The following is a 21885-nucleotide window of genomic DNA, read 5'->3' as shown; positions in this document are numbered from 1 at the left end:
TTTCAGGATCTATTTGACTCCCCCACTGCATGAATTCTTAGGGAATCTTTCAAAGTTTGAGTGTCTCAGAATCCAGAAATATTAACTCTTTGATTTGGGTTAAACTCCTCAAGAATGCCCAGTGTTCGTTTCCTTACTCTTGACAAAGGGGTTAAAAAAATGTATGATTGGCAGATTGCTGGAACAAGAGATTTGTGAGTTCTTGCTGCCGTCTTATTTATGTGTAGCCTCAGCCATCAATCACTGGCTTAGTATGAACAGAATGTGAGACTAACCCATGCTATTTCCCAGGATGAAGGAGTCTAAGTGAGAATCACAGCCACTTCCTTCTCCCATGCTAGACATTAATGACAGGAAGGAGGATATTATGACATGTGAGATGGGTAACATAGGCACAGAAGCTTGGCCAGATTTCATGCTACCAAGGTTTTCTTGACTGCCAAGATGGCTTTAGCTTCCAGTTGATGACATAAATCTACTCATTCTTTGAGGATTTGGGGGAAAATTTTTTCACTAGATTGCCATTGCCTAGGAAACTATAGGTCTTCTCTATACCATTTAAGAGAGCCAAGACATTATAAAATCATTTTAGCAAACTTGCTGCTAACAACTCCAGAATTGTCCTGACTTCTGTACTCTGCAAGGTCCCTACTAATCTAAGTATAAGCCATTGCAAAAATGTCCCTGTAAAATATTTTCACTAAACTTATCTAAAAAAGACAACGAAGAAATAGCTAAGCAAGGAAGGCTTGAAATGGCAAGAGTCAACTTACGTGGGTACATTTTATTCATTTGATTTTTATGGAACATTCAGAATTGTGGGTTTATAGCTAAGTAATTTTGAAAGTCCATTTCATAGGAAAAGAAATGCATGTATTTGTAAATCATATTTTGGTTTTTAAAAACTTATTTCCCACCTGTTATTTCAATGAAGTTTTCAATACCTCTGGGAGGTAGGAAAGAATCATGAATTTCAATTTGCAGATAAGAAACAGACTCAGAGAGGTTAAATGAGGAGTTGGTATTTGAACTTAGAACTTGTATCATAAATCGGATGTTTGTACCACCGTGAGGAAGTGACAGAAGGTGTCTAATTTAAGTTTGCAGCATGCCTAGCTTGTGTTGAAAACCATACTTGTGCTTGACATTTAAAAGTGAGATATGTGTGATGCTTGTGGGAAAAAAATAGAGCAAATATTTATTCTGCACTATGAACTTTGATTATAGTAATCAAGAAAAAAAACATACTGCGTGAACCCGAGGAATTCAAATGTTGACAAAATCCAGAGCAATATTAACTGAAGAGGATCGTGTGGTTTTTTTTTATTTATTTGTTTGTTCATTTGTCTTCAGGTTTACAATGCACACAGTCCAAATGGCTCTTCAGGGAAAGCATTTAAGGTACATCTTCAGCTATGGGACACAGCAGGACAAGAGCGGTAATTGGACTTTCCTTTGTTACTAGCTACAAATGGTTTAGAAAAACTTATTTGAAATGCGTGTTAACCGATGAGCTTCAAAAAATGATAAGCAACTCTATTCCTGATTTTGAAATAGACATTTGTATCAGAAATGAAAAGTAAAGCATGCACTGGTGACCCACACTTACAATCCTAGCTCTTCAGAAGGCTGAGATCTAAGGGCTCCAATTCAAAAGACAACCCAGGCAGACAAATCGGAAAGACGCTTACCTCCAAGTAACCATGCCAGAAATTGAGGCATGGCTCAAGTAACTGAGCACCAGCCTTGAACAGTTAAGCAGAACAAGAGTGAACAGGAGCGTAAGAGTTCAAGTGCCGGGACTAGCATATAAAAATATATATAAATGATTTCTTGTTAACCATATCTAATATTGTGAGGCTGAGGCAGATAACTGAAATCAGTATTCAAGCAAATCTGCCTCGGTACATCCTAGATCTAGTAAGAAATAGCTTCAGATTTTCTTGATTGAAGATGAGAAATTAGTCATGACAAGTGACATTTAAAGAGGAGGCTGAAGAAGGGGTGCTCAGCCCTTTTCTGCTAGGTGGTTTGCTCACTCGCAAGCCCCCCTCTCCCCCACACTCTGCCATCCTTTTCCATCTTGATTCCCCAACATTGCCTTCACTGCTCTGGGCTCCAGTGCTCCCTCCTGAGGATCTCTGTCTGAGCACCCCAGTTGAAACAAATTCTGGGTACTTGTGACCCTTTATTCTATCAGCCTAAAGTCACACAATCATTTGTATATTACTTGCAGTAATGCACGTCTGTTTTTAATCTCAAATTACTCTGCATTCATTCACTTGTAATCTTCTCCTAACAAAACCGTAGGCTGCATTTAGGAGAGCCCTTGGCTCATCTCTACTGCCGTGTCTGAAGTAACAGATACTTAGTATGCAGTAGTATGAGTTACTTAAAGCCAGGGTTTTAATCCATCGCTCTCCAAAGATGTATTTCTTGGGTGTCTATGATTTTTTAATTGCTAAAGACTCAAAGCTAATAAAGCTTTTTGATATTAAATTGAATGTTAAAAACCCACAATAGATCAACAGCGATGCCATTTAGTAGGCACATACCTCCATGTTCTATATCATATGTCAGAAAATGCTTATGCTTGTAAACACTTCTGGTTTTGAAATGCATCCAAAATGTTCTCACTGTCAGTGAGTGTAAATGCCAGGAGAGGCGCGGCGCCCTCTCTGTGAGCTCTTTTGACTGTGAATTCCATTTGCACACACCCTTCAACACTGCTGGATCTTCTAAGTCTTTCCACACAAGAGTCTCTGTTCATGTGTCAGTTTTGTTGTCACAAAGATGTGTGTTTTAGAGACCCAGTTAATACATTTTTGAAGTAGTAATAGAAGAAAACGTGGCTCCCATATGTCCTCACACATGCTATGTCAGCCTAGCACGATGGCAGACTTCTCTCATTTATCCCCTTAAGACAGCTGTGATACTGGAGGGAACGGGGAGGACTGAGTAACATGTGAGTTATTTATCTCTGAAGAATTAGAAATTCTGCATGCATATACATACATCTATATGCATACAGAATTTGTAATTCTTCATATCTATATCTATATAATGTATACATCCATGTATCTAGATCTATCTATGATAGATCTAGATATATGTACATGGTGTAGCTAAGCAACAAGATAAACAGTGGTTTACACCTCAGCCCTAGGCCTCAGGACATCTGGCAGTGCAGATCATGTAAGGTAATATGGGGCAATCAGTGAAACATACAATCCTTCCATAAACCTAAAAGATACATGGCAGGGCCTTAGTGCCAAGTAGGCAAGAAAGAACAGTGTGGTGGCTGCTTTCTTTTTGTGCTCCCAGCTTTTTCTCACCCTTGCTTGTTCACTGGACAGAATGTGATGGGGAGGGGTGGGAGGACCGGGGGATCAATCTCTCTTCCCCTTGAGAGGCATGGGGGGAAACAAGCATACCCAGCTGATGGATACAGGGAATAAGTGCACTCCACAAATAAATATCCAAGCCATGTGAAATGTGATTGCCCCTATCAGATAACTTCAACAGAACATTTGTGACTGATTTTCTGATGTGTTGTTGGAAATAATAAGGAAATAATGTATTATTGTCCTCAAATCAGAAAGATGGGGGAGGAAATGGGGGTCAAGGGAAGGAGAAAGGAGGAGGGAGGAAGCGAGAGAGAGAAAGACTGCGACACAGAGAGAAAGAGAGAGGGGGGAGGACACAGAGAGAAAACAAAATAATTTTTGTAGCCATATCACTGTTACAATTAAGAGACAATTTTGTGGCTACAGCTAGTTTCCAAAGAGAGAACTATTCCATAAAAATAGCTGTAATTTCTGTGCACTCCTGGCAATGACAAAAGCATATCCAGAAAAAAAAGGAAGAAATTCCTTGGTCTTGATTACTTAAATAGTAATTAATGCCCTACAAAAGAAATTCTACTTTGGGAATAATAGTTAAATTATCTGTTTTTCACTGTCTTTGGTATCCAAACTGTATTTCTCCCTGAAGTACTTCAAATCATCAATATTTATAAAACTAGTTTTCACTAGTCTCTATGTTTTACTGTCTTCCATTTCAAAAAGTACTTTTTAAGTACATGACATGTCCTGTGCTTTGAAAATATAACGGATAGCAAATTCAACACACATCACTTTTCCTCTTGGAGGCTAGGATGGAAGATGAACCAATAATTAACTGCAGTGTAGCCTTAAAACATTACTAACAAGGGAACAAAAGTCAGGAAGTGAGACGGTAAGGAGGATGCCTCGGGGAAGCAGAATTTCCTCTGCTGTGATTCTGTTCACACTGAGACGCCGGAGTGAGGACTACGAGTGATGTCAAATCTAGAGGAGGAGTTGGAGGAAGAAGGCACATTAATATGAAGAGGTCCACAGAAGCACAGCTTGTGAGACTCTCGTCCCCCCCACGATCCCCTCTCCCCTCCTAAGAACTAACAGAGGAGCAGTGTGCCTGTAGGCAGTGAAGAGAGGAAGGTGAATAGACAGCTGAGCAAGGATCCATTCCTACAGAGGTTAGAATCCTTCCTACGAAATGCAGGTATTATTTTAAGAGCCATGATAATACTTAGAATGTTATTAGGGGTCAATATATATATATATATATATATTTCCCCCCCACAGGAAGGCTGGGTGAGGCAAACACACTTGGACATAGGAAAGAAGCTCAGTAAGAAAGCTATTGAAGTCATCTAGGCAAGAGATAATGGGTCTGCAACTAACACAGAAATAGGGTAGATGGATAGAAATGAGCCGAGATGTGAAGGTTGCTAGTGCACAGCTGGTAAAGGGAGAAAAGGTCTGGTTGGAGCAAAGGATGGGGGAGAGGGGAAGAAGAAGGAGGGGCTACTTTGTATTTGGATGTATGACTTTGGAGGCTTCTGAGTTTCTTCCAGGTAGAAACAGACAAGTAATTAGGCACACTAGTGCAAAACAAAACAAAGCATAAAGGTGTACATCTACAAATGTGGGGCTACTCAACAGGCAAATTATCACTGAGCCAAGGAAGCAGGTGAAGATCTGTAATACGTCATATAAAAGGAGAGGTCAGGAATAGAACCCTGAGAAAACCAAAATAAAGGGCTACAAAATAAGCAGAGTTCTAAAAATTAGGATATTCAGGATAGAAAGTGCTATACCGTCCTATTTCAAATGTGTGCCCTTGGGAAAACTCCCAGGCAACTGCCAAGCCTTCTGTGGTCTCTGTGTACGTGTCTCATGTTCCAGGGGATCTTAGCATTTCTTCAGCCTCCCTGATGATGGGAAGGGAAGCAGGAAGCGGTCCAGGAAGGAATGTCTTCACGTTGCATAGGAAATATCTCACTTCTTCACTATCTTCCAATAGACACACATATTCTCACTTTGTTTCTGCAGTCACCAAGTCACTCTTTTGTCTTACTCTTCCTCCAAACACTCACATATCATCCTTTTCCTGCAGGCCAGACTGAAGCTCAATTTTCTCCAAAAGAATGTCTTGAAAAGAATTTGCTCACCAAAGTCTTTCCCATCAAGAGAATCCCAAGATGTGGTTTTCCTCATGTGATCACACACATTCATTTTTCAGGCTACTTTGTGCCAAGTTTTCTTCTGGGTACAGACAAGAAATGCTGAAAAGTAGAAGTTAAAACCTCTGCTCTAAAAATGACTTCTCCTTCCTTCCTTGCTTCCTTCCTTCCTCCCTTCCTCCCTTCCTCCCTTCCTTCCTCCCTCCCTCCCTCCCTCCCTCCCTCCCTCCCTCCCTTCCTTCCTTCCTTCTTTCCTTCCTTCCTTTTTTCCTTCCTTCCTTCCTTCCTGTGTGTGTGTTTGTCCTAGGGTTCGAACTGTGTGTGTGTGTGTGTGTGTGTGTGTGTGTGTGTGTGTATTTGTCATTGGTCTTTTTTTGCCCACGTGAGTCCCAGTTCCACTTCAACTTTGTTGGTATTTAATTGGAGATAAAGAATCTCAAGGACTTTCCTACCCTAGCTTCAAACTGTGATCTTCAGATCTCAGTCTCCTGGGTAGCTAGGATTACAGGCGTGCGCCATGGGCACCCGACCTTAAAATAGCTTATATTTTAATTGTGGACCTCAGGATGCTTGTGACTGCAAAAGAAAAAGAAGCTCCCATGAGGCTATGTACTGAAGTCTGTGATCAGATGTTACAAACATACAGTGTGGCAATGCTATGACCAGGAGGTGGTCATTTCAAAAAGCAACAACAAAATTTCTTTGTCTAAGTCACCTTCCTTGCCTCACCAGTTGACTTCCCTCTCGCTCTCCTATTGTGGGATGAGCCAAATTGGCCGGCCATACTTGTACGTGAGCGATGGCATTGTTTGTATTGTGAGCCTAGTGAGCGTACTAATTCTCAGCACGGCCCTCTGTGCTTCCTTGGCAGGTTCCGGAGTCTCACCACCGCGTTCTTCAGAGATGCCATGGGCTTCTTATTAATGTTTGACCTCACCAATCAACAGAGCTTCTTAAATGTCAGAAACTGGATGAGTAAGTGGGCCGAGTAATGTATATCGCCTGCCTGGGGACTCAATAGCCCTCAGCTTGTTTGCTTTGTGAGATACAGCACATAGTAAACTCTGGAAAATCAAGAGTTTGCTGTTTCTTATGTTACCTTCAGAGTGGTGGTCATTGTATAGATTACCTATGGCCACTTGGAATTAATTCTTTCTCTGGCACTCCTCTTGAGAAGATGGCTATGTCCCTTCCATAGCAACTACACTTAAAGTCTTCATTTCTGTAATGAATAGTCATTAAGTCTACTTGTCCAATACATCTTCCCACAGGGGGCACACACCTGAGATGTGCTTGATAACGAGGACAGATGGATTAAGTAGACCAGAGGATCAACCCCCTCCAGACAGCATAGCTATAGGACCAGATGGCCCAGGATGTGAGTCAGTCAGTTCACAAGGGATTTTACTTCCATCAGAAATGGTTTAAATGTGCAGATATTTTGAATGGAAAGATATTCAGCCTCGATCTCTCTCTCTCTCTCTCTCTCTCTCTCTCTCTCTCTCTCTCTCTCTCTCTCTCTCTCTCTCACACACACACACACACACACACACACACACACACACACAGTATTTCCTATAGAAACAAAATGCCTACCTTGACATTGTTTCTATGAGAAGCAATTATTCAAAAATGTTCCTTTCCATAGATCGCATAGACCATCTCTCTCAATTCCAGAAGTCTAGGTTCCCAGTGAGTTGGCACACACCTAGAATTTCAAAACTTAGGAGGATCCAGTTTGAGGCCAGCCTAGACTACATAGTGAGACCTTGTCTCAATTAATTAACTGATTAATTTAATTAACAGACCTAGCTGCCTCCTAATGGAACAAGCAGAACTTACATACTTTGAAGTCTATTATCTCCAGTTCTATCTATCTGAGCAACAGTAGGATGTAGTAGGGGAGCTCAGAGGGCATTTCCTGACCCAGGTAAACAGGTGTTGACTCAGGTCTTTCAAGTATCTTATTATTTGCCATCATCATATTCCATAGCTCGTTATGCATCATCTTCAGTTAATAAATGAAGAAGCTATGACTGAGGAGAGTAAGCAAACTAGCTGATTTTTACTAGCAAGCAAGTAGACTGCACACGAACAATTCTTTTCGGAATCAGGAGTATGAGCAGTCATTTGCCATCCCTTGTTTGTCACTGGCTTGCTGATTCCATCTGTTTTCTCTCCAAGGCCAACTGCAAGCAAATGCCTACTGTGAAAATCCAGATATAGTATTAATCGGCAACAAGGCAGACCTGCTAGACCAGAGGGAAGTCAATGAGCGGCAAGCACGGGAACTGGCTGAGAAATACAGGTAAGTGGGTCCACTGCGAACTCTGACCTCGTAGACTGCATAGCTTTGTATCGGACACCAGATACTCCAATTATTTTTATGAAGCCTCATCCACCCAGATGTTAAATTCCCAGAAGGCCATATTTAAACCAAGTGTAAATTCAGTCCAGGGAGTCTACGACCATGCTTATGTTCTTAAACTCTATAGGGCTTCTGCCTTCATAGTCTCTGTAAGGGAGTCTAAAGAATAAAGCTGTTCATGCATAATGTACCCTCAATGTAGCTGGACTGAGGGTTATGAGAAAACCAGCCTGGGCTTATTGTAAATTGATTTTCAGTATATGATTTGTCTTTATCACTTTAAATTTTATTTTTAAGCAGCTACATTTATATATGCCAGGTTTTTTTTTTACTAAAGATTTCTCATTCAGAGCTTCAAATTTTATGTCTTCTTGGAATTTTACATCCCAAATATATACAGCTTACATGTATATCAATATTCTCTTTGATGCATGTCCAGTTTCTAAATCTTATTATAAATGACTTATTAGAAGGGAAATAAACATGAATAATCATTGACTGAGAGATATTTTTTCTTCCTGTCATTTTATCTTTTTTCTTTTTAATAAGATTCAAACCTTCAACTTCCGATTTCCTATAGTAATCTCCTTGTCCCCCAAAGCCATTTACAACTATTAGGGAGTCACCCACCCATTTTTCATTCACTGAGAAAAAATTAAGGTTGCTTCTAATTTGTTAACCAAAACAACAACAAAAACCATGACTTTACCATGTCCTCACCTGCTGTGTGCTTTTTATGTCATTCATTGATACATCTTGTTTATCTTTTTCTAATTTCTTCCTGTTACAGGTCTGTAAAATTTTATGTAATAACTCTTAGCATCCATGTTCAGCATTTGTCAAGAATAAACTCAGGCACTCTGATGTACAATATGATAACTATGCTTAGAGATGCTAAACTATAATTCCTGCAGAACTCAAAGAAAATAGATTGCTATTAACAAAAATGGATAACCTGATGATGCAATGCATTTATTAATTAGCTAAATATATCCATTCCATGATGCATGTGCATCTTCAAACAGGCTATATTTGATACATATATACAATTTTATCTGCCAAATTGAAAAAGTACATTTTTGAAAACATGCGTTTTTTTCCTCTTCTATGCTAGCATACCATATTTTGAAACAAGTGCAGCGACTGGACAGAACGTAGAGAAATCAGTCGAAACTCTTCTAGACTTAATAATGAAGCGAATGGAGCAGTGTGTGGAGAAAACTCAAGTCCCAGACGCTGTCAATGGTGGAAATTCTGGAAAGCTGGATGGGGAAAAGTCAGTGGAAAGGAAATGTGCCTGCTAGACTATTTAGGGACTGATAATCAAGAACCTTTTCCAGATTTTACTGCCCCCAAACAATTGCAACCCCCAAGATCTTTGTGGAGTAGTCTATACATAAGGGTATGTCTTTTTTTCCTTGACAGGCCATTTATTTTAAGAAACTAGAAGAGTCAAACAAATTGATCAGATCCTCTGAATCCATTCAGAAACAAAAAAAAAATCAAAGATTTCTCAAGGTGATTCTCAGGTTTATTTTTTTTAAATAAAGAATCCAAGTTTGTATGAAAGGACACAAGAAGAAATAGCAGTGAGTTTATATGGGTCACTAAGGGGAGAACACAGCATTTTAAAAAACTATTGGACTTACTTACACGGTGTATGATTCATTGGGGAAAACATGTTAGCTAAAAATGGATACACAATAAAGAATTCCACGTGATTCATTAAGAATAATACAATGCCCACACAATAAACTATAGTGGAATGATTAAGTTATTGATAAGGTTATAAATGAGTGAGTGTCAAGCTCTTACAAGGATGTGGAAGATTGTGTAATGATGCAATTTTTTATTTTTGATAATTGGCATATTGGTAGGAACAGGACTGTGTATAACAAAATATAACAGAAATAGCCTGGAAGGAAAATAAAACATGGGAACATGACATTTGGATAGTTTACAGATGTTTGCAAGCGTTACTTGGTCAAATTTCACCCCAGCCAATTAAAAGCTAACAGCATTTGGGGTCAAGGGAGTTTCCATTATTAAGAGATTCCCATTTCAAACAAAATTTAGGAATTGATCTGGGGGGCATTCAGATTCACATTTTGTTTTTCCTTAGCAAATGTTGATTAGTAGTCACAAGGAAAAATAAACCGTCCATGCTTTTTAAATGTCTCTTTAAAAGATATTCAAGAAAATTTGCACAGCCTCAAAAGTTTTAAAGGTAAACTTCCTAGTGACTTGAAACAAAAAAAAGTAGCTAGTAGTTATGGGCCTTCTTCTGTTTTATAAAAGTACTGGAATGTCTAAATCATATTTTTCCCCCACTCACACTTATCTCTGGCTATTAAACCAATTATAGAAATGCAGTGTATCACTTTGCAAACCAACAGCTTTAGAATAATGATCTATGGATTTTGTGGTCACTGTGAATCTTAACATTATAAAGATTGGTAATACCTCATTCTTTACTACAATATATTTTTATTTTTGTCAAAGGGAAATGCCTCTTGTTGAGCTATATTTGATGGTTGGGCAAAGATAGAGCTTTATTTTATGTCAACATAACAAGTGATCTATTTATTTTTTTTTCTTATAAAGCTGCCTTCCTTTTTCTTTCTAAAAATTATCATGAACATATCTTCATTGGACAATGTTATCATTGTGACAACTGTCATTTCATGAATGATTTTAGTATTGGTTTCTGAGATACACAAGCCATTCATCTTGAAATACCTTTTTTATTTTATATTTGCTGTTCCTGGAGCTTAAACTCTGGGCTTAAGCATAGTCCCTGAGCTCCTGAGCTTTGTTCAGGTAGAGCTAGTGCTCTACCTTTTGAGTCACAGTGCCACTTCCAGTCTTTTCTATAATTAATTGGAGATAATTACTACCCGGGCTAGCTTGGAAACATAACCTTCTGAGTAGCTAGGATTACAGGCACGAGTCAATGGTCCCCATCTACTTCAAAGTAACAATGGTAATGTACTTCAGGTTTTCTCTGCTGATGGTAAGCATTTCATTTTTTAACACAATGATTCCTCTTTCTATAAAATTTTCATTTATATCTAATTTTCCATACATTTTGTATATACATTACATATGTGGTGTATATATTAATTACAACAATGGAAACTCCAAAAGCCCAGTGCCCTCTTTCTCTCTCTACCAACATCCATCTGGTATTGAACCAGTTTCAGGAAAACACCAATCAAAGGGGAATAGTGTTTATAACATTCTTAGGGTAAGCTAGTCCCAGAAATATGCCAGGAATGAAAACATTTGGAAGCGTTTCTGGGATTGGCCCCCAGTGTACTTCTCAGTGTAAACTCTCAGCCCCTCCCATTTGTGGAGCACCAACCATGCCAGCTTCCTAGATTGGTCACAGTTGGATAATCTCTTCAATTATGTTTTTTTTTTCCCAAATACTTTTCACTATTTTAATGTTGTACCACAAAGATGGAAACCCATTGGATCATATTTAAGGTATTTCTACTGGAAGGAAAGTGGGTGAAATGCTGTCACCATTACTGTGTCAAAATTTGATGATCTGCTGTGTGTGTGTATGTGGGTTTTTTTTTTTATCAATTTCTTTGGCTCCAAATTGTGATGCTCCCTATCTGTGCTTAATAAGGCATGCCTGGCCTATATTGAATGTTAAAGGTAATTTGTTTGGATATATTTTTCTATTCATTTTTCCAGTGATGGCATTGATTTACACGTAACAAGATCCTGTCGTTGCCAATTATCTAATGAGTGATTTTCAGGATCTATTTTGAGATCGTTATTTGATAGTTGTAGAACATAGCAAAAGTTGATGACAGCACAATTACAGAACTATGCCTGTAAGAATACCAGTTACTAGAATCTGAAGAGGAATGGAATTTATAACTGACAAGAAGCTTAAAATATTATTCTACTTGTAAATAAATACTTGATCTAAAAATGTTGTGGCTGTACAATTTGACATCTGGTCTCCTATTCTGTGTAACCATGGTTAAAAATCCCTTCTGTGATTCTTCTAGAGAAGTAGCTCCCGATAAATCTCTTTACAATTCCAAACTGATGAGGTGCTGCGGCAAACACCAATCTAAGAGTTCCATGTCTCTTTCTCTCCACCACAGCACGGAGTTTTAGCCAGGATGTGTCCTGTGGCTGATAATGTCCCAAATACATTCATATTCAGAAGGAATATTTAAATTTTACATGAACTCTTTTCTGATATAGAATTCGTTCCTGGAGGGTTCACACAGATTAGATGTGCACTTCGTCCTGCTGCAGTGCCTCACACATGTCTTTGACCAAATTTGTCTCTAGCAACAAAGCTCATTTCCTTCCATCTTAAAGTTAAGGTCTTGAACAGACACCATCACAGGAAATCTTCTTCTGATATCTTCAGCAAAGGAGGACAAGCCTGATTGGGATAGGGAGATCCTTCCCTCCCAGTGGAGGCCTCACTTGACTGCTGTAACTGTGATAAGGCTATCTTCTAGTGGAAGTAAAGAATGATCCTTTGAAAACATATTTTTAAAAGTAGTCAAGACAATGGAGAATTGTTTGGGTCCAATGTTGGCCATACGTCATGAATCACAGTGAAAATTCTGGATCCTAGGATTTGAACTTGTGAGTCTCTCTGGAAGTTTACTTTTTTTAAACTTGTAAGTTACTAAGTTACCACTCTAGCCAATTTGCTAGGAGCTTCAAAATATTTGCTATCATGCTGCAAAAAAAGTCAAAGACAGTGTTATCTAAAATAAGAATTGTACCTGATACTTTTAACCAGATGGATCATTCTATATAGTAATATCAGTGTAATGGCTCTACCATGAGTTTTCTGTCCCCTATCTGTATAGAAAAAAAAAAAGAACTCTGCAGGTTTTAACCAGCCCATTCTTTTCCCCTGTGTAAGAAAGAGAAGCTTCACCAGAAAACAAGGCATAACAACATTAAAAAAAATAATAACAGTCACAAATACAAAATTGTTTAGCTGTAAATTGAATCTTCTGGGAGTCACCAAAGTTGTGAAGCAGATTCATGCACTGACTGCTGTGTATCACCAGTGTAAGGAGATCACTCAGAAGCTTGTTCCCACAAAACACTGCTCTCTATCTCCACTCACTTGAGAAAGGATATCTGTATGATTTCTTCCTTGTGTGTCTCACCAAACATTTGAGCAAAGATTGTCAGCCATTGAAACAGTTTCAGAGTTACATTCTAAAACTCAAACTACAAACAAAATAATATTCCAAGTCTCTGTTTTGTTTAAATACATTTAAAAAAAAGTCTGAGAGCTGACATTAACTAAAGTGAGAGTCTGTCCTTCAGTTTGTACTACCAAGTTTTATATTGTAGAGAAGTCTGGTGTGTTTGCATATTTGGGGGAAAGTTATTTTTATCATTTTTAATGATGATATATACATATATATATATATATATTTCCAAAGATTGCCTAAACATTCACCATGAGCTTTTTTTTTCTCCTTGATCTTTAATCAAGGTTATCTCTGGGGAGAGTGTTGAAATATTAAACATGAAAAAGGATGTAGAATATAATTTCAGGTGTCGTAATGCCTTATAAAGCCATGAAGCTGCTTGTCTTATAATATAGAACTGATAAAAATTGCTGTTGGAGACACAGATTTCTAATACAGCCTTACCAAAATGGTACTGATGAACAGGATTCATGGAGAGAAGAGTTAAAAACTGACTAAATCATAGAGCAGGAATGAAAGCCAAAGCTTGATCTTCAGCTAGGAAAAAAATGCTTCAAGTTCTTATAACTCCACCTACAGAAGGTATGTCTTCATCATTTGTATGTATCAAGTAGATTTTATTCCCTCAGAATTGTGCTAATAAAACAGTTAAGCCCCAAATGCTTCAAAGCTAATAAAACTTTAAATAACAAGTATTCATTTTTGTCCTTTAAATTTGGGATAGCTCTTTTTTTTTTTTGCCAGTCCTGGGCTTGGGCTCAGGGCCTGAGCACTGTCCTTGGACTTTCTCAAGGCTTAACACTCTACCACTTGAGCCTCAGCACCACTTCCAGCTGTTTTTCTATGTATGTGGTACCAAGGAATCAAACCCGGGTCTTCATGCATGCTAGGCAAGCACTCTATCACTAGGCCAAACTCCCGGCTCTAAATTTGGGATAGTTCTAAATATTTGACTACTTTCTGTATAATGAGTATGATACTCTCAAGAATTGCACTTGATGATTTTTCGAGGGGTAGCATTTCTTTAGATTCATTTATACCAGCAGTCTGTGGCTGAGATATTTGCTAATCTCATATATGAAGAGAAGATCATTAATAAAAGATACAAATATTCATACCAATACAGACAGTCTATTTTTAAAAGGGTACCATCATTTGGTTAAAGAAACTATATACAAAGGACTCATCTTTGGATTGAGTTGCTTACATTTAGTTTACTGCTTCTTTTCCTTTCCATGATGCTATGAGAGTTATGACTATTATCCTTCAATGGACACTCTGTAAGCCTCATTAGTAAAGTCTGCAGAAGCCATCTCATCTACCCTCAACCAAATGGATCCTGCAGTTAACAGTGATTGCTATCTTTATGTCTGTTGACACATCAAAGCCCTGTCTGTCTGGAGAGGGAATCATTTATAAATACACATATATAAATATACCCTTGTTTTAGTTTCTAGATAGTTTTTGGCTCCAAATGCTCTTTGATAGAAATCCTGATATTCTAGAAAAGAGAGTATCTAGAAAGAACCACTTGGGCATCTGAAATATATTATTAACTGTCTTAGCAGCTTCTATAAATCCTTACACAAGACTTATAACCCTTGAGTACCTCATGGGGCTCCTGTGAGACTAAAAGGAGGATATGTAACAGAACATGGCTTCCAATGTATATTCCTTTTACTAAACATATGTCATTACCATAGGCTAACCATGAGTAGAACATACACAGAATTTAAACCACTTGTTACATTAAGAAGTTCAAAAGTGGGCCGGGAGTTTGGCCTAGTGGTTAAAGTGCTTGCCTAGCATGCACGAAGACCCGGGTTCGATTCCTTGGTACCACATACATAGAAAAAAGCCAGAAGTGGTGCTGAGGCTCAAGTGGTAGAGCTCTAGCCTTGAGAAAGTCCAAGGACAGTGCTCAAGCCCTGAGCTCAAGCCCAGGACTGGCAAAAAAAAAAAGAAGTTCAAAAGTATCAAACTAGTGGTTTTAGTAAACATTTTGGAAACTACCAATGGATCAGTATATTTGATTACAGATGCTTAATGTATCTCATTGTTAAAAAATATGAGCTCTGTTTCTATCTGTACATCAACTTGTATTTCTTTTAAGGAAACAAATTGAATTCTGTATAATATATATTACCACATGGTCCAACTTCTGCTTTTGTGTCTATGGCCTTTTTGTTAAAGAGTCTAGCTGTATTTGAAATAAAGGAAAATAAAATACCCTGCTTTGGTTACTAGGCCACAAGTAGAAAAAGTTCTAATAAGAGCTCAGAAGTGCTTCATTGTACCTCCACAATTTAGCATTAAGTAATATTATTCTCATTTTTAATCTAAGCATGCTTGTTCTGTCTGTCTTCCATATGGATGTCTATTTTGCCTAATGATCTGAGTGTAACTTAAAACATTGAACATGTAGAATTTACTCTATGTTCCCCTGACACACACTGCTCAGGCATTATTTTCTCTACCAAAGTTCTAGTGGCTTCATAAATCATAGTATTCAATTATTTTTTGTGGTGTCTGGGTGCAAATACTATGGCTGAGTTCAGTCACCGTTTCTGTACATTTTCAAATAAAAGTGAATTTTTATCAATGGTCTTGTAAAAGCAACTTTATGTCTGTGCTGAATTCAAATGGGTGGTAGGTGTAACAAGAACTTGCACCCCAATAAAAATAGAGTCCATTCAGATCTAGAAAAAAGAATAGCTATGGACTCAAGTCAAGTGATTTTTTACTTTAGTCCCTAAGGTTTTTCATTAATTATTTAAAGACAGCTTTGCTAGTGAAATCTTCTAATAATTTGAATGGTACATTTATTAAAATTAGGGATTTTCTACAGGATGTGAGCACTACCACATATTGTAAGCATTCATCGTAACAAATCACTGCACAGGTGGCAGGCTCTCTGTGGGTCACAGATTGGTAAAAGCCTGGTAATTAAGACCAATTCCAAACCACAGCCACAGAGCTTCCTCTAGGAATGTTCATTTGCAAAGGCTGCCTGGTTTCCAGAGTGGATCTTCTTCCATATGCTGCTTAGATGGGATCTGCCAAGATAATGATGAGCTTTTCATTTAAAGATAAACAACTCTTCCAGCAGATGCAAATAAATTCTTGGCTCCATTTTTTTCAACGTTCCTCCCCGATATCTGCAGTGCTATTACACACACACACACACACACACACACACACACACACACACACACACACAATCTTTTGCCATCGGGATTGTCCTAGGGGCTTGACTATGACTATAATGCCTTTATGGGAGTTTTAAAAGTCACAGCATAGTCTCATATTGGGGAGACACAGACAGACAGACAGAGAGACAGACAGACAGACAGACAGACAGACAGACAGACAGACAGACAGACACTGACAGAAAGGATCTCGACATTCACTGTCTTCAATGACAAGATTTCTTTCTTTCTGTCCTTGAGCTGCTTTCACTCAACGCTAGTGCTCCTCCACTTTGGTTTTTTTCTGTGATTAATTGGAGATAAGAGTCTCATGGATTTTCCTGCCCAGGCTGGCTTTGAGGCGTGCTTTGCTAATCATCATTTCATCAAGCAGAATTCCACTTCTAATATGGATGGTTGCTTGTGGAGGGGGAAAGAGCTACTCTAAGAATGCAAGTGTTTCTGTTCTATTAGAAATTCGTGTAAGTGACTTGCATTGTGGCTTAGTAGGCAAAATGATCTGCCAGACACTTTGTAGGTTCTAGGAAGGTTTTGAGATAGCAATTCGACATTTAGAAGGATCCTAAGATAACGTTAGTCCCTGAGATGAGACATTCTGTTTTTTATCAAACGGCTGAAAAGCAAAAGAAGAAAGGAGGAGGAGAGGAAAGAAGAGGAGGGGGAAGATGAGAAAAGCTGCAAGATACCGACAGGAATCAGGGTGACTGATCCTCCAGGGAGAGTCTTCTATGGGCTGTTCGTGGGTGAAAAAGTTACCCAGAGTTACCACTGGGAATCCCACTAGTCAAGTGGCACATTACCTATAGATGTCAAATTCCCTACTCAGACTAAGGAGCACTTGACGTCCAAGAGCTGTTCATTAAGTGGCTCCTTGGGTAACCAGGTAGGTCAAATGGACCACTTGAGGGCAGTTTCACTCATTTTCCCTTTCCAGGAAAAACTGATTTTTACATCTCCTAGAGAAATTAACAATGAAAAAACGGGAAGAAAAACTTGCAAATCAAAGAGATGACTTCTGCAAGGGAAATATGATTGCATTCAAGAAGACATAGATGACACTGGAACTCATTGGAACTCCATGCCTGAGACGCTGTGATGAACAACTTCTCCAGTCTGCCCACCTAGGGTTTGTGTGTCTGCATGATTTGCCATCTGCCTCGCTTTTTCTTTTACCTAGTAACAGTGACTCTTTCTGTCACTTTCTTCATCTCCTCCCCATCCTCCTTCCTTCCTTCTTTTCATTTGAATGTCACTTTAGAAGAAGAAAGTCTTCTTTTAAGTTAATTTTGTATAGCAATTACCAATCTGTAATTTTGGGGGGGAAGTCAGTTATGGGGCTTGAACTCAGGGTCTGACTGGTGTCACTGAGCTGTTTTGCTCAAGGCTAGTATACTACCACTCTGGAACACTTCCGGTTTCTGGTGGTTAATTGGAGAAAGAGTCTCATAGACTTTCCGGCCTGGACTGGCTTTGAGTCACAATCTTCAGGTCTCATCCTCCTGAGTAACTAGGATTATAGGCCTGAGCCACACCTGCTCAGCTTACTAGTTGTTAAATTAGCATTCCATTTAAATTTGCAACCAAACCCCTGTCACCCTTCGTAACTCTCCTTGTAGTCAGTTTATTTTTCTTCATAACCATTCAGATAATTGCTCTGATGTTACTATCTAATCCTCAGAACACTGAAATGTATATTTTTGCTGTAAAAGTGTTTTGGGGTGTTTGATGGTTTCTGTTTTTGTTTTTAGTGCTAAGGATCAAACCCAGTGCCTCATGTGTGATAGCAAGCAATCCACCATTGAGACACACCCCTTATTCCATCCCTACAAGAATTCATACTACATGATGGTAGAGGTACCTTTTCATTTTCCCCTGCTTCTTTATCTCTACAACCCTGGCTGGAACCCGGACATCCAGAACTGACTTTGCAGCTCAGAGGTGTCCTCGTATAACATATAGCCTGGTATTGTCTTTCCCTTCTTTTCACATGACTTTATTTAAATAAAATGATATTGTACAAATTTAGGTTTAGGAAGAAGAGAAGAAGGAGCTTGTTATTGTTAGATTAGTCTTTAATGTGGCACTTTTTTCAGTTCTGGATCCACTGGAATTACTTTGGTAGTAATGAGAATTTTGTGTTTAGTTGTGGGTCAGAGATGAAGCAAGGATTTCAAAGGGGAAAATATGAAAAGTGTATATGTATTTCTTTTAATAAGTACTGATGCTTTTTCAGCCTCATAGGAAGACTTTAAATGATTAACACCAGCTAAGCAAAAGCATCCCCAAATCTTAGATTTATTACAATCCAGTGTAATTAATGAGGTATAAGAAAATGTTACATCACCGGGTACCGGTGGCTCACACCTATAATTCTAGCTACTCAGGAAGCTGAGATCTGATAATGGCGATTCAAAGTCAGCCGGGGCACAAAAGGTCCCTGAGACTCTTATCTCCAATTAACTGCCAGAAAACCAGAAGTGGCACTGTGGCTTAAGGTAGTAGAGCACTAGCACTGAGCTGAAGAGCTCATGACAATGCCCAGGCCCAGAGTTCAAACCCCAAGACTGAAAAAAAAAAGAAAAAGAAACAAAGAAGAAGATATTACATGATCCCCAAATGAAAGATGGATTTTCTTGCTATACTGCAAAGGCTTCAAGCAAAACTCATAATCCCAGCATCCTTACAAATGAACCTAAAAATATATTACAAAGAAAGCCTCAATACAGCATGAAGTCATGAAAAAAACACAAAGTAAAACAAGTAGATTATTAGCAGAGAAGTCTGTATTTAGAGTTCTAGTGGTGGTAAGCTAACAGGTGACACATGAACTCATTTCAGAATTTTTTTATTTTCGTCAACAAATTGTATTTCTGACTAGCAGCTGCAGGATAATCCAGAGAGCTATCAAGAAAGTGCAGCATTTTTACAACTGGGGAAAAATCTTAGAACACCAAGTGAGCAGGCAGAATGAATATGAGCCAACTCAAAAGGTTCAGATCATTGTTCACCATGAGAAGCTGAGAAAAATCCTTAGCTAGTTCAGTATCTCTTCCAGTGTAACACCCAAATAACAATGTGACCTGCTTTCGGGGGTGGGGACCCTTTCTTCTGCTAAGGACTATTAAGACATTCAGAACACTATTACAGGCCATACGAACCCATCAGTACAAGCAGATGACATATGTGGGCAGATGACAAAGAATTTTATGGCTGTGCCTTCACGTACCAAAGCATTTCTCAAGTTTTCTATGGCCTGAAGGATGGATATTCCTCATCCCTGTGAGGGGAAAATAAAAGAAATCAATAAAGTGCTTAAAATAGTTCCAGCATAGGATAATTAGGCCCTAGACATTATTAAATAACCATACCTTAAAAACTAGCAAGCAATGCTGGAGCTGCTGTCTCCCATATATGATCCTAGCCAGTAAGGAAGCTGAGTAACATATTCACCAGACAGAAGGTGCATTACTTCACATACATTGATACCCTTTCTCATGTTTTGGTCCCCATTTCTCTCCCCCCACCCTCACCCTCCCTCACCTTGTTTTCCCCCTTTCCCTGTCCTATTTCAAATAACCAAATAAACATATATACAATATATCAGATCTGGTGAATATAATGTAAGCCTTATATTAATTACAATAAAAAATATATGGAAAAAACAAAAAAATAAAATTAGGAATAAACAAACAACTACAACGAAAATACACCAAGTGGCTGGGTAAGGTGCGGCGCGTTTTGACAGCAATCGAGGTTACTTGGGAACTAGAGATTGGTAGGATAGTAGGCCAGCCAGTGCAAAATACTTAACAAGACCTTTCTCAACCAATATTCAGAAAAAAAAACATAAGAATGTATTTGGATGGCTACTTAATGATAATAAAATATTTAAAAATAATAAAGGAAAGCTGAGATCTGAAGGTCCTGATTCAAAGCAAATCCAGGCAGAAAGATTCAAAACCAGGCAGAAAAGTCTCTAAGATTCTTATCTCTAATTAACCAGCAAAAAGTTGGAACCACTGCAGGAGTAGCTCAAGTAGTTGAACAGCATCCTTGAGAGAAAAAGCCAAAGCAAAAATGTGAATACAGGGGCCCGGAATTTGGCCTAGTGGTAGAGTGCTTGCCTAGCATGCACGAAGACCCGGGTTCAATTCCTCGGTACCCCACATACATAGCAAAAAGCCAGAAGTGGTGCTGAGGCTCAAGTGGTAGAGCTCTAGCCCAAGGACAGTGCACAAGCCCTGAGCCCAAGCCCAGGACTGGCAAAAAAAAAATGTGAATACACCCAGAGTTTAAACCCCAGTCCCACCATCAAAGAACAACAACAACAACAACAACAACAACAAAAAAGAATTTTGTCAGACACTATGAACCACCCAAAACACACCAAGTTTGAGTTAAAGTGCTTGGATAAATGTACAAATACATTTTTTTTGGTGGGTCATGGGGCTTGAACTTGGCCTGGGCACTGTCCCTGAGCTCTTCAGCTCAAGGCTACCACCCTACCCCTGGGCCTGGGGATTGTCCCTGAACTGTTCAGCTCAAGACTACCCTACCCCTGGGGCTGGGTGCTATCCCTGAACTCTTCAGCTCAAGGCTACCATCCTACCGTTGAGCCAAGCCCCACTTCCCACTTTTCTAGAGGTTAATTGGAGATAAGACTCTCAGGTTCTTTTGTGCCCAGGCTGGCTTTGAACCTTGATCCTTAGATCTCAGCCTCCTAAGTAGCTAGGATTACAGGTATGAGCCACTGTGCCTGATTATAAATACATTATTTTACCTCATTGTATAGACCTTCACATATTTTCTAGGTAATACTGAGATTTCACATTCTGAATTGAAAATCCTCTTTCCTTAGAAAATGTGATGCCCGAAGGCATAAAGGAAATCCTTCCTTGGGGTGACTCAGGTCTCACTTCAATGAAGTGGAGTCCTTTCTGTTTGATCGCATTTCTACCAGTCAGAGTTTGGTTTTACTTGTAGTAATCACACATTCTATTTGTAATGAAAACAGGCTCCCAATTCTAGGCACAGTTTTCCCCAAACCAAACCCTGAACATGCCATTTGAACTCAGAAACTGAGGTTCTTCATGGATGTGGACAGTAGATTCTGTTCCTTTCAATCGTACAGAAGCCATTATTTTATGGAAGTACATACTGACAGCCATTACATTCAATCTTTTGCCTACATTAATTTTACTTAGATTATACTAATGAACATCAAGAAAATATTTGTTGCAAAGATAGAGCATACTCAGGATTGCCTTACATGTGTGATGTTGGCCTCCAACAAAAATTTTCATTTTTACCACCAAACAACTGATGAACAATGGCATTTTACAGTGGGGAAGGAGATCCTGATTTTCAAATACGGAAGACACTCTGGGGTGGGAAATTAGGTTTCACGGATCTCCTGCGTGTATCCCCATAATTTAGTAGACAACAACCCTCCCACTAACAACAGACAGGTTAAGGGAAGATGAACTTACATATGGTAACAACTGTTTGTTATCTAAAATTTAACCTTACAATATGCCACTTATTTATATATATGAATATTCATATATGTTTCTAATACATTGTTTC

At 38.8% G+C, this 21885-nt stretch overlaps 1 protein-coding gene across 3 annotated transcripts in view; it reads left to right on the top strand.

Annotated features, from left to right (window-relative positions):
• The window catches only part of Rab27b (RAB27B, member RAS oncogene family), a 117715-nt gene extending 106885 nt beyond the window's left edge, over positions 1 to 10830 (top strand). For all 3 annotated transcript variants that reach the window (XM_090353058.1, XM_090353060.1, XM_090353059.1), the window contains 4 exons: positions 1354 to 1439; positions 6378 to 6481; positions 7691 to 7814; positions 8989 to 10830. In XM_090353058.1, the coding sequence (XP_090209184.1) occupies positions 1354 to 1439; positions 6378 to 6481; positions 7691 to 7814; positions 8989 to 9178 (504 nt within the window). In that variant the 3' untranslated portion in view covers positions 9179 to 10830. The remainder of the gene's footprint in view (positions 1 to 1353; positions 1440 to 6377; positions 6482 to 7690; positions 7815 to 8988) is intronic.
• Positions 10831 to 21885: the final 11055 nt, after the last annotated feature.

Source organism: Megascapheus bottae, chromosome 19 (assembly GCF_031878675.1).
Source record: "Megascapheus bottae isolate mThoBot1 chromosome 19, mThoBot2.hap1, whole genome shotgun sequence".
Classification (NCBI taxonomy): Eukaryota; Metazoa; Chordata; class Mammalia; order Rodentia; family Geomyidae; genus Megascapheus; species Megascapheus bottae.
Note: the sequence above shows the minus strand (reverse complement) of the source record. Positions and strands in the feature narration are given on the sequence as shown.